The 12,723-nt window shown below is 41.9% G+C and overlaps 1 protein-coding gene across 2 annotated transcripts in view; it reads left to right on the top strand.

The window, feature by feature from the left end:
- The window catches only part of dync1h1 (dynein, cytoplasmic 1, heavy chain 1), a 39,877-nt gene that overhangs the window by 17,308 nt on the left and 9,846 nt on the right, over nt 1-12,723 (top strand). Inside the window, exons 36-59 of one of the 2 annotated variants that reach the window (XM_033987906.2) lie at nt 27-257; nt 908-1,048; nt 1,446-1,679; nt 2,078-2,284; nt 2,541-2,662; nt 2,731-2,896; nt 3,379-3,542; nt 3,786-3,915; nt 4,441-4,574; nt 4,962-5,076; nt 5,151-5,312; nt 5,793-6,007; nt 6,174-6,378; nt 6,452-6,625; nt 6,953-7,072; nt 7,159-7,279; nt 8,051-8,246; nt 8,504-8,621; nt 8,875-9,090; nt 9,529-9,741; nt 10,149-10,276; nt 10,686-10,986; nt 11,428-11,578; nt 12,204-12,457. In XM_033987906.2, the coding sequence (XP_033843797.1) occupies nt 27-257; nt 908-1,048; nt 1,446-1,679; nt 2,078-2,284; nt 2,541-2,662; nt 2,731-2,896; nt 3,379-3,542; nt 3,786-3,915; nt 4,441-4,574; nt 4,962-5,076; nt 5,151-5,312; nt 5,793-6,007; nt 6,174-6,378; nt 6,452-6,625; nt 6,953-7,072; nt 7,159-7,279; nt 8,051-8,246; nt 8,504-8,621; nt 8,875-9,090; nt 9,529-9,741; nt 10,149-10,276; nt 10,686-10,986; nt 11,428-11,578; nt 12,204-12,457 (4,218 nt within the window). Of the gene's footprint in view, nt 1-26; nt 258-907; nt 1,049-1,445; nt 1,680-2,077; nt 2,285-2,540; nt 2,663-2,730; nt 2,897-3,378; nt 3,543-3,785; nt 3,916-4,440; nt 4,575-4,961; nt 5,077-5,150; nt 5,313-5,792; nt 6,008-6,173; nt 6,379-6,451; nt 6,626-6,952; nt 7,073-7,158; nt 7,280-7,802; nt 7,999-8,050; nt 8,247-8,503; nt 8,622-8,874; nt 9,091-9,528; nt 9,742-10,148; nt 10,277-10,685; nt 10,987-11,427; nt 11,579-12,203; nt 12,458-12,723 lie in introns of both variants that reach the window. The other variant, XM_033987905.2, reaches the window with a different exon arrangement.

The raw sequence follows: 12,723 nt of genomic DNA, 5'->3' as shown, positions 1-12,723 counted from the left end.
GTAACCTAAATATTCTCTTGTCTCAGATCCAGCGTGACTCTGTGGGCATCCTGCAGCCGTACTTCACCTCCACGGGACTGGTGATCAAAGCCCTGGAGCACGCCTCAAAGATGGAGCACATCATGGACTTCACACGTCTGCGCTGCCTGGGATCCCTGTTCTCTATGCTGCACCAGGCCTGTCGCAACGTGGCCCAGTACAACAACAACCACCCGGACTTCCCCATGCCCATCGACCAGCTCGAGAGATACATGCAGGTACGGACTGGCACCCACACAGTCACTGAGAGGGTAGTGCAAGCAGCCGGAAAACCCCCTGTGTGATATTTACCCAGTACACCAATGAAAAAAAAAAAGCCCCTTTTAGTGTTGTTTTATTGCCTTCACCTACTGTTTCACTGATCAGCCAGGAAGCCGCGAATTTCAAATCTCATTTACTTGCATATTTAAAAAAGAGAATTCACGACTCTCGGCTGCCCTCTGTTGTTTCTTCAATTTCCTTTTTGAAAAGAGCTACTGGAGGAATCTGAAAATGTTTAACTGCTAAAACACATTCCTAGTTTGTGAATTCTGTTTACAGACGATGACCATAACTAATTATTTTAAAATAATATAATAAAATATCTATGGATGGTTAGGCAAATTTGGTTTTAGTTTTTCTTTTGTTTTGGAGCAATAAAAAAAGCTTCTGAATTCAAATGATTTTAAAGCTCCATTTTGTGTTTGTGTGTCTGTTTATTTTATTTTTTGCTGTTTTCATTGCTAAAAACAAACACAAAAACTGCAATAACCTCTCCATGTACTCCATGTACTTAAGTGGGAGAAGTCCAAAGTACACCTTTCATGTTTATAAAGGTATAGAAAAGCATAATGCCTCTCATTAAACCATTTCCTACGTCTTTGTGCAGAGATATCTGATCTATGCCGTTCTCTGGTCCTTCTCTGGAGACGGTCGTCTGAAGATGAGAGCAGAGCTGGGAGAGTACATCCGCCGCATCACCACTGTGCCCTTGCCCACCGCGCCCAACGTGCCCATCATTGACTACGAGGTACAGATAAACTTCATATAGAGGTTATGCACTGTCTGTTTATCCGAAAAATTATGCTGAGTGAGTGAGTGACACTAAGGCACTATGGGCAGCTCAACTGAAAAAATGTTTCTTTGCATTTTTTTCTGCCTTATGTTTATGAGACTGTATTGAGGAATTAAATTGTCGAAAACAATGGCTCCACAGAATAAATATTTTTTAAGGAGAGAAAGGTTCATGTCTCCTCCCGTGCCCTCTTGTTTTGCCTTTGAGTCAAATTGTGCAGATTTAAGTCTCTCCTTCCCTCTTTCTCTGTGTGTGTGTTTTTACTACCTTTGAATTTGGTCCTCTTCTTCTTATTGAAAACACAAACTATGTTGGCAGTAGTTTACATTTTTAAACCCTTGCCTGTGTGTAGGTATGCATCTCCGGAGAGTGGCAGTCATGGCAGGGGAAGGTTCCGCAGATTGAGGTGGAGACCCATAAGGTGGCTTCCCCAGACGTAGTGGTACCGACTCTGGACACGGTGCGTCACGAGGCCCTTCTCTACACATGGTTGGCCGAGCACAAGCCCTTAGTGCTGTGTGGACCGCCTGGATCTGGAAAGACCATGACCCTGTTCAGCGCACTCCGAGCTCTGCCTGACATGGAGGTATACATGTATAGTAAAATTACATACATTTCATGAATTCAGTTGATTTTAAAGCCCTATTATGTATTTTTGGGTGTATTCATTGATAAAAAACAACACAAAAAACACAGTAGCTAATGTGAGTGACTGTATTGTAACAAGTTTGTGTCAAACTCGGAGTTCAAAGAAAACGTTCCTGAGTACCATCAGATCTAAACCAGGTCTATACAGGACTATTCCAGGTCTAACCTAGGGCTAACCCAGTTCTACGTGTGGGCTACATAATTTCCACTGTTCTAAAAAATAAATTATCCAAAGGAGGACAAAAAGTTGATAAACTTGAAAGTAGGCAAACCCACAAACTGAAGAGCAATCGAGACAGTGCCTTTGGGATGACTGTTTTGTTTTGTGTTTCTCAGGTGGTGGGTCTGAACTTCTCTAGTGCCACTACCCCCGAGCTGCTCCTAAAGACATTTGATCACTACTGCGAGTACCGCCGCACCCCCAACGGGGTGGTGTTGGCCCCTGTGCAGCTGGGCAAGTGGCTGGTGCTGTTCTGTGACGAGATCAACCTGCCAGACATGGACAAGTACGGCACGCAGAGGGTCATCTCCTTCCTCAGACAGGTACTGTCAGATTGTGCAGATAGTGCTAGTGCAGCCTCTTTAGCTCAGTGAATAAATTCTGGAGGTTCTGAGCTTTCGTATGAGGCATGGCCTGTCCACATATTGACAATAAAAATAATTTGCATGTGTCCTCTATCTGCAGTTTTAGGCTCTGGCAACCCAGGCTCAGTTGTGATTGTGATATATGATATTTTTTTTTTTACTTTAAGAGCGCAGGCTACATATAGTTCCTTTGAACTTGATTGTGATTCTGCAGATGGTGGAACATGGAGGCTTCTACCGCACCTCAGACCAGACTTGGGTGAAGCTGGAGAGGATCCAGTTTGTGGGAGCTTGCAACCCCCCCACAGACCCTGGCAGAAAACCCCTCACACACAGGTATAGTGAGGCAATCTGGAAGGCCATTTTGTCATTACATTATGTACTGAAAAATTGCTGTGTTGCAGGTTTCTCCGTCACGTCCCTGTGGTGTACGTGGACTACCCAGGCCCGGCCTCTCTCACTCAGATCTACGGCACATTTAATCGGGCCATGCTGCGCCTCATCCCCTCTCTGCGTACCTACGCCGATCCCCTCACTGCCGCCATGGTGGAGTTCTACACAATGTCTCAGGTGTGCACGCTATTTAGAGACAAGCCAGGACTAACAATATGTCTATACTGCAATATATCTCATTCGAAATCTGTGTAACTAGTTCATTTTCAACATTTTTTTTTCAAACATTTTTGCTGTGGCCTTATGCATTTTTAGCATCCTAATTATTCACTGCGATGAGTTTATAAGAGTTTTTCACAATTCTGAGACCAGAGCGGAGTTTTGCCATCGCAGTAACGCTAACAGCTAGCATGCTAACAACACACTTTCTTATAATCAGACAGTAAAGCACTTTATAAGTAAATGCAGTCAGCAAAGTGGACTTATTTTTTCCTCAAGAGCTGCTTATAAAATACATGAAGACTCATTCTCCTCATGGGTAAAGGCCCTTTAATGCCTCTGGAGTTCAAAATTGTACAAATCCTTTTTTGTGTGTGAGCCATATTCTCACCTTTTAAATTCAAATTCTGATTAAACCATTGCTTTGGTTCCCCCTGTAGGAGCGCTTCACGCAGGACACCCAGCCCCACTACATCTACTCCCCCAGAGAGATGACCCGCTGGGTGAGGGGCATCTTTGAGGCCCTCAGACCCCTGGAGACTCTGCCTGTAGAAGGGCTCATCCGCATCTGGGCCCACGAGGCTCTGCGCCTCTTCCAGGACAGGTCCGCAACACTCACAAAATACATTCATGTCTACAGTTTTGATGACAATATTAGACAGCTCACTTATTAAAATGAAAGAGAAAATGTTTAAGATTGAAAGAGTTATATTAATACAAAGTACAATGGATTTTAAAATAACGGTTACTCCACTGATTCACCGACACATGTCACCAGATCTAATTATTGGGCTATCTGATTATTCTAGTTGTGTGTAAATGAACCACTGCTCTGTTTTGTCTTCAGGCTGGTTGGAGATGAGGAGAGGAGATGGACGGATGAGAACATTGACACCGTAGCCCTCAAACACTTCCCCAACATTGACAAGGACAAGGCTTTGAACAGACCCATACTCTACAGCAACTGGCTCTCCAAGGTTATACTCTCCTCCTTTTTACCATCCCAAAAATGTAAAAAAAAATCAGAACTAGTTCATTTTAAAAGGTTTGCAGTGGTCCAAAGCTATTCTTCACTTGCTTTATGCATTCTGAGCAACTCTCAGAGGCACAGTGAAGTTTTGCCATCACCGTAAAGCAATAAGACACAATGAGACTCCAAGATGCAGACACTACTCAATTATTGCTCAAATATTGAAAAAAATCAAATACATGCTCTTTTAATCGTATGGTTAATTTTTTTTTTTCAACTGACAACAGTCATGTCTTTGGTGTTGAATAATGGCACCACTTTCTGAAACTATTGTGATTAAAAATAATTTCTCATTTATTTCATGTGTATAGGTTCAGTAATTAGAGATATCAGCAAATCTGCAATCTGACAGTTAAACAGCAAATTCCACCACAGAATTCTGACCTGTCTCAGGCTCATTTTAAACCATAGGGATTCCACAATGTTCTGATGTCACATGAACACATGCCCTGACCTGTGTGTGTTTCTGCAGGACTACGTGCCCGTGGAGCAGGAGGAGCTCAGGGACTACGTGAAGGCTCGTCTGAAGGTCTTCTATGAGGAGGAGCTGGACGTTCCTCTGGTGCTCTTTAATGAGGTGCTCGACCACGTGCTCAGGATCGACAGGTAAGACATGGGGGTCTACTGCTTTGTTTAACCAAACCTGCATCTATCAAGAAAAGAGCCAAGAATCAAATGGTCAAGTCATGTTCAAATAGATTTATTGCGGTATGAAATTATATAAAATGAACATTTCACAAAAATGGCAAAACGGTTGTGTTTGATTGTTGTTATGGTTGATTATATACAATACTAGAAACTTCGTAATTAATTCTGCTGTCATCAAGTTAACAGTTCTAAATGAAGGTAAAGCACTTCTTGGTAGTCATTTGAGCTGTTTATAAGTATTTATTAGATTTATAAAACTTAATTTTGCCTAAAATGAATCTCATAATTTTTTTATTAAAAAAAAATTTGATGTTACATTTTCTAAATGAGCATGTGTCTGTGTAGAATCTTCCGTCAGCCTCAGGGCCATCTGCTGCTGATTGGAGTGAGTGGAGCAGGGAAGACCACACTGTCTCGCTTCGTGGCCTGGATGAATGGGCTGAGTGTCTACCAAATCAAGGTACCAGAGATTTAATAAATAAAAATCCTTTCTACACATCTAATGTCTAATGTACTGTTGTTTTGTCCCTTTAGGTGCACAGGAAGTACACAGGTGAGGACTTTGATGAGGACCTGCGCACAGTGCTGCGGCGCTCAGGCTGTAAGAACGAGAAGATCGCCTTCATCATGGACGAGTCCAACGTGCTGGACTCGGGCTTCCTGGAGAGGATGAACACTCTGCTGGCCAACGGAGAGGTAAATGTCCACACTTTAGTCTATAGATGCATTTACAGTGTTTAAAAGAGCTGTACCTGATTTTTACTACATGAAAAATAGAACTATTTCATTTTAAACAGTTTGCTGTTGTTTCTCACTTGCCTTATGCATTCCAAGCATCTTAATTATTCACCATGAGTTTATAAGCACTTTTCACAACTTTAACAAGCCACAGTGAGTTCACTGTCACAGTAAAGCTCCAGCATACTCCTCTATAATTAGAACTACTAATACATTATAGTACTAACACAATATATCTGTACTATGGCACAGCAGATCTTACTTAATGAAAAAAATCAGGTACACCCTTTTAAATATTCAATGCAGATCAATGCAATGTTGTCCAAAAGCTTATCCTGGTTGAAATTGATCTCTTCTATATAATATAATTGTTTTTGTGCCAAGATTAGTTTAGTTTATTGGAGCTCATGCATTTTGTCCCACCCCTCCCCACCTCAGGTGCCTGGTCTGTTTGAGGGTGATGAGTATGCCACCCTGATGACCCAGTGTAAGGAGGGTGCTCAGAAGGAGGGGCTGATGCTGGACACTCATGAGGAGCTGTACAAGTGGTTCACCAGCCAGGTCATCAGGAACCTCCACGTTGTCTTCACCATGAACCCCTCATCTGAAGGGCTGAAGGATCGCGCCGCCACCTCCCCCGCCCTCTTCAACAGGTCAGCTCTTGCTCTTGACTCATCACAGAAAATATGGAAAAAATGTCACATTTTAGACTCTTCAGACAAAAAAAAATTTAAAAATACAACATGTGATTCTTCTCATTCATCATTGCCCTAAAATTTGAATTTGCAACTTATTTTGTATTTTATAACTTATTTTCAGGTGTGTGCTGAACTGGTTTGGAGATTGGTCCACTGAGGCGCTGTACCAGGTGGGCAAAGAATTCACCAGCAAAATGGACCTGGAGAAGCCCAACTATAAAGTGCCTGATTACATGCCCATCGTGTACGACAAACTGCCCCAGCCGCCCTCACACAGGGAGGCCATTGTCAACGGCTGTGTGTTTGTGCACCAGACTCTGCACCAGGTACAGAACGCTTTTAAATCATCTTTCAATTAGCTCAGATAGAATATTAACACAGTGTATCTTCTCCACACAGGCTAACAACCGCCTAGCTAAGCGTGGCGGCCACACCATGGCCATCACGCCCCGGCACTATCTGGACTTCATCAACCAGTACGCCAACCTGTTCAACGAGAAGCGCAGCGAACTGGAGGAGCAGCAGATGCACCTTAACGTGGGCCTGCGCAAGATCAAGGAGACAGTGGACCAGGTAATGCCGCTGTCTGTTGTGGAGTCAAGGTTTAGAAGTAGAAATAGAGCTCTTAGCCTGTAATGTGTTTATAAAGATGGATTGTTATATGGTCGTTAACTTTTTTCTTTGCTACAATTCTATACATTGTGCTTCATATATTTGATGTCTTCAGTTTGTATGTGCAAGATAGTAAACCTGAAGAAATAAACATTAAGGTGTGTCACTTTTTACCATGAGCATCCTGTGCCTTTACATTACATTACTTTTAAATTTTTTTGTTTTCTGGATTTGATATTTGATTTGCCAGTATTGCCACATCTCTAATGAGTCCATGTTGTGTACCAGGTGGAGGAGCTCCGACGTGACCTGAGAATCAAGAGCCAAGAGCTGGAGGCCAAGAACGCAGCAGCCAACGACAAGCTCAAGAAAATGGTGAAGGACCAGCAGGAGGCTGAGAAGAAGAAGGTACAGAGGGGCAGGTGGTGGTTTTAGGCAGTTACGGTGCGGTTCTAGGTTCATAATTCTTCCATACTTTGGTGCTATGGTGGTAGGTGATGAGTCAGGAGATCCAGGAGGCAGTGTACAAGCAGCAGGAAGTGATCAAGGACAAACAACTGAGCGTCAAACAGGACCTGGACCAAGTGGAGCCGGCCGTCATCGAAGCCCAGAATGGTAATACACTTTAGCTATTCTACATTTACATCTTGCATTATCACTTTAGATAGTAATCACTAGCATATTTTGAGTGGACTTGTTTTAGCAGTTTTTTCTTATTTTATAAACTTCACCAAAATTTAAAAAATGAAAAAAAAACCTCTTTTTTTGTAAAATCCTAAATATAAATGGTAACTATGTATTTAGTGAATCATATGCAATCACTTGTCATATGCACTTAGATCAATAGTCCAAACATTTACCCATTTTCACATTTACATCACTACATCTTGCTTAATCAATCATTGTTATAACGTTTCATTCAAGTCCATTTTGCATAATATTCCCCCTTTAGATGGTAATCATGGGCATATTTTGACTGGAGTTCTTAACTCCTTGTAATCCTAAATGTTTGGAGGCCTTTTGAGCTGATCAATTTAAAGTGAATATAGCTGGTTTTCATGCTAACTGTATATCCTCCCTCACCCTCCTTCACTGCCCCTCCCTCACCATAATCTACTCTTACACTGTGCGCTCATAGCCGTTAAATCCATAAAGAAGCAGCATTTGGTGGAGGTGCGTTCCATGGCCAATCCCCCTGCTGCCGTCAAGCTGGCCCTGGAGTCCATCTGCCTGCTGCTGGGAGAGAGCACTACGGACTGGAAACAGATCAGGGGCATCATCATGAGGGAGAACTTCATCCCCACCATCGTCAACTTTTCTGCTGACGAAATCAGGTGAAATCTTGTTTTCTAAAATGTTACTAAATGCTCTTTTCTTTTGTGCTAGCTGTGAACTCGATAAAGAGGCAGCACCTTGTGGAAATGCGCTCCATGACCAACCCTCCGGCCCCGGTTAAACTGGCGCTGGAGTCCATCTGCCTCATGCTGGGCGAGGAGACCAGCGATTGGAAAAAAATTCGACAAGTTATAATCAGGGATAATTTCATCAGCAGCATAGTCAACTTTTGCTCAGACGAGATGAGGTAACCAGGAGGGAGCGTCGTCGTACTGAATGAAATGGAAGGACAATCAGGGAAATCATTATACTAGACCTGGAAAACGCACCTGTTGATTTTTGAATAATCCCACAACAGCTTTGATTTGGTCCCAATTCAAGGATATATCAAAATGCAGACACTTCCCAAACCAAATCCATCAATAAATGATTTTGCTTCTGATTTGAACAATTGTCTGCATTGCATGTTGCGGTTTCTCATGAGATGCTTGTTCTGCTGTGTAGTGACTCCATCCGTGAGAAGATGAAGAAGAACTACCTGTCCAACCCCGGCTACAACTACGACCAGATCAACAGAGCTTCCCTGGCCTGTGGGCCTATGGTCAAATGGGCCATCGCTCAGGTGAGAAGAGAGATGTGCATAAATCAGTTGCTATCAGATCACTTCTTAGAATTTTTTATAAACATTACACATTTATCATGAGACAATTTTAGTGAGTAGAAAAATTATTTATTAAAGAAATAATAATATTGATATCTTCTTCCTATCCACACAGTTTAATAACAGTAGATCTAGCAGCAATCCAAGGAGTAGAAAGGAACATTAACATTTTTTCTAAAATGTAAACTAAACTAGCCCTCTCTCCCCTCCTCAGCTGAACTACGCGGACATGCTTAAGCGCGTAGAGCCGCTGAGAAACGAGCTGCAGAAGCTGGAGGACGACGCCAAAGACAACAAGACCAAAGCCGAGGAGGTGGAGCACATGATTAGGGAGCTGGAGGCTAGCATCGCACGCTACAAGGAGGAGTATGCAGTACTCATCTCTGAGGCCCAGGCCATCAAGGCTGACTTGGCTGCTGTGGAGGCCAAGGTACAACATTTACCACATGTTGTAGAATGTTGATACTAGGGCCGTAAGCCTTTTGTCAATAAGTTGGTTGGTGGGGTCCTAGCCGACTAACATTTAAAACGATGAAATTATTATTTTGTTGGGTTTTATATGGGCAACAGCAGAAAGGGATGCCTGGAGTGACGTATCTGGAGTATTTTGAGTTAACAATTTAATTTCTCTGTTTACACATAGACACTGTTTAATAGTGTAGTTTGATTGTGATTGAATGCATAAGCTGATGGGAGATGGCTACATTTAAAAAAAATATTAATAACAAAAAAACATTTTTTAATCTTAAAGGCAAATTGGAATTCAGACCCTTCTCTTAACTTAAAATATATACAAAATTAACCCTTTGACTCAGTCTTGTCAGTGGTGCCCACCTTCCCCCATGTAAGTCCATGTTGCTGTTCCCAGGTGAACCGCAGCACAGCCCTGCTCAAGAGCCTGTCTGCAGAGAGGGAGCGCTGGGAGAACACCAGTGAGACCTTTAAGAATCAGATGTCCACCATCGCTGGAGACTGCCTGCTCTCTGCTGCCTTCATCACTTATGCTGGCTACTTTGAGCAGCAGATGAGACAGAACCTGTTCACCACCTGGTCCCACCACCTGCAGCAGGCCAACATCCAGGTAACACAATTCTCACCATTTGAAAGTAAAAAAATTCTCATGAAACGGGTCGTTCTGAGAAATGCGACACAAAGGCGACAGGTCATACTATTAAAAGCAGGGCTCCTCTGTGAATGGTCCACTGTAAATGTATGATTGACAGGCTGAGCAGTACCTGTCAATCCAGTGGTTTCGAATAAAATAAATAATATACTTTAATTAATTCATAGGCCTTTGTCAAGTCTTTTCTGAACAGCTTTGTCACTGTAAACATGTTAAATTTATAATTTTTTTGCACTTTGTTATATGTCTAAATTACTTGCAATATATATATATATATATATATATATATATATATATATATATATATATATATATATATATATACCTATACCTATACCTAAATCATCTTTGCGTCTCTTCTCCAGTTCCGCACAGACATTGCCAGAACAGAGTACCTGTCCAACGCTGATGAGAGGCTGCGCTGGCAGGCCAATTCTCTGCCCGCTGACGACCTGTGCACGGAGAACGCCATCATGCTCAAGCGCTTCAACAGGTCTGTGCTGTTGCGGCGTACAGTGTGCAGCTTTAGTCCTAATGCTACAAGGATAGAGATTATATTTTATCATTTTTAATTTCCTTGGTTTAAAAGTGTAAATATCCCTTGAGGCACACAAGTAATGATCAACTAATCAAAAGTCATAGCAGATCAGTCCACTACCAAAATACTCAATATTATATAGACATTAAATTGTTATTTAATATTAAACATTCAATATAATATCAATATATTTAATGTCTAAAATATACATTAATTTTCAGATTGCACTCTTTATGTATTAAACCAGCCACACAAATGACTGATTATGTACAGCACAAATGGGGTTTGTGCTTCATTTTAAATTTTAAGAAGTAAGTAGAAAATGCAGTCTTTCTATGTGTAACTTTGTGTTGTTGCGTGTCAGATACCCCCTGATCATCGACCCGTCGGGCCAGGCCACAGAGTTTATCATGAACGAGTACAAAGAGCGTAAGATCACCAGGACCAGCTTCCTGGACGATGCCTTCAGGAAGAACCTGGAGAGTGCTCTGCGTTTCGGAAATCCTCTGCTGGTGCAGGACGTGGAGAGCTACGACCCCATCCTGAACCCCGTCCTGAACAGAGAGGTGCGGAGGACAGGAGGCCGTGTGCTCATCACCCTGGGAGACCAAGACATCGACCTGTCACCATCCTTTGTCATCTTCCTCTCCACCAGAGACCCCACTGTAAGATACACTACTGTTCTAATACACACAGATGAGTCTGCTAGTCCTGCTTCTGCACATCAGATATCATTGCATAGATAATTGGGATTTAATAAAGTATATTGATAATTAATTTTATTTAATTTTTAGTTCAACAGTCCCACACACTTCAAAGCTCATTATAGTTCCGGAAATAAATTTCCCATTTATTTTTCCTATAAAAATTTAAAAAAAATATATATATTTATGGTTTAAAAACACAACAGAGGCTAAGCAGCTGCATAGTAATTTGTGTTTACATGTAAAACCTAAAATTTGTGCGTGGAAAATATGAATCATTTCTAAATTATTGTGCAACCAGTTAGATTCAGTCATTTATTGATTATATAGAATTTATGTAAGTGTAAATTGAAGTGACTTTACAGTAGATCTTAACCTTGGCTCCCTCTCCTTCCTCTTAAGGTGGAGTTCCCTCCTGACCTGTGCTCGCGGGTGACCTTCGTAAACTTCACAGTGACGCGCAGCAGTTTGCAGAGCCAGTGTCTGAATGAGGTGCTGAAGGCAGAGAGGCCTGACGTGGACGAGAAGCGCTCTGACCTGCTCAAACTGCAGGGTGAGTCAGAGGCACAGGCAGTGCCCGATTGATGAGTTTTTTTGGCCCCTATATGATGCTGATATAAGGGGCTTTGGAGGTGCCAGATATAACAGATATATCTGGTGGTGTAAAAATTCACTGCAAATCTTCAAGTCATTATAAAATATGGGCTGGGCTTTTAAGTTGAGTTTATTTTAGTCTACTGTAAAGAGGCAGAATAACAGTAAATTTAAAGACAGTAGATAGGTTAGTCTATGGAAAAGAGTCCTACAAAAATACTATAAGCCTTCCACTGAAGTAAACGAGTAGTAGGCGTACACCCAGCGGTAATTATATGCGTAATGTCAACGATTGACACCTCTTCACAGCTCATTTACATATCAATGCAGGTCCAGTAGTGTATGACACTCTACAGTTGGCCCATGTAAGATAAAATGGGCTGTTTGTGTGGTACTTCACTCATGAACACTGATGACGCACCAGATATTGGGACATTTGCCTCTCTAAATTTGATTACTCTAATATAATTCAATCTTGAGAGCAAATTGGCCTCAACCAATTAATTAAATTAAATGGTTCTATGTGTAGTCATATAGCTAGTTTAACATACATTAAATAAGTAAAAAACTGTTTCCCTGTGCAGGAGAGTTCCAGTTGCGTCTGCGCCAGCTGGAGAAGTCCCTGCTGCAGGCCCTGAACGAGGTGAAGGGTCGTATCCTTGATGATGACACCATCATCACCACACTGGAGAACCTGAAAAAGGAAGCAGCCGAAGTCACCAGGAAGGTGGAGGAGACGGACATCGTGATGGCCGAGGTGGAGGCAGTGTCCCAGCAGTACCTGTCCTTGTCCTCCGCCTGCAGCAGCATCTACTTCACCATGGAGGCCCTCAACCAGGTAACACAGGGGAAATAGTAGAAACTTTATATGTCCCAAACTGGGGAAGTTGCAGTTTTACTGCTGCTGCATTATAGACCTTTGTAGTTGCAAAAGTATAAAGAATATTAAAGGCAAGAATTAAAAATGTGCCCATTTATAATTGGCATAAACATATTTACTACAGTATCAAGCTATACTTTTTAATGAGCTACTACTTAGAATAAATACAAATCAAAATTGTGAAATAAAACGACAAAATAAGCTGGTGGAATTGAATGTGCACA

Source organism: Periophthalmus magnuspinnatus, chromosome 22, assembly GCF_009829125.3.
Source record: "Periophthalmus magnuspinnatus isolate fPerMag1 chromosome 22, fPerMag1.2.pri, whole genome shotgun sequence".
NCBI lineage: Eukaryota > Metazoa > Chordata > Actinopteri > Gobiiformes > Gobiidae > Periophthalmus > Periophthalmus magnuspinnatus.
This window is presented reverse-complemented; position numbering and strand designations above follow the sequence as displayed.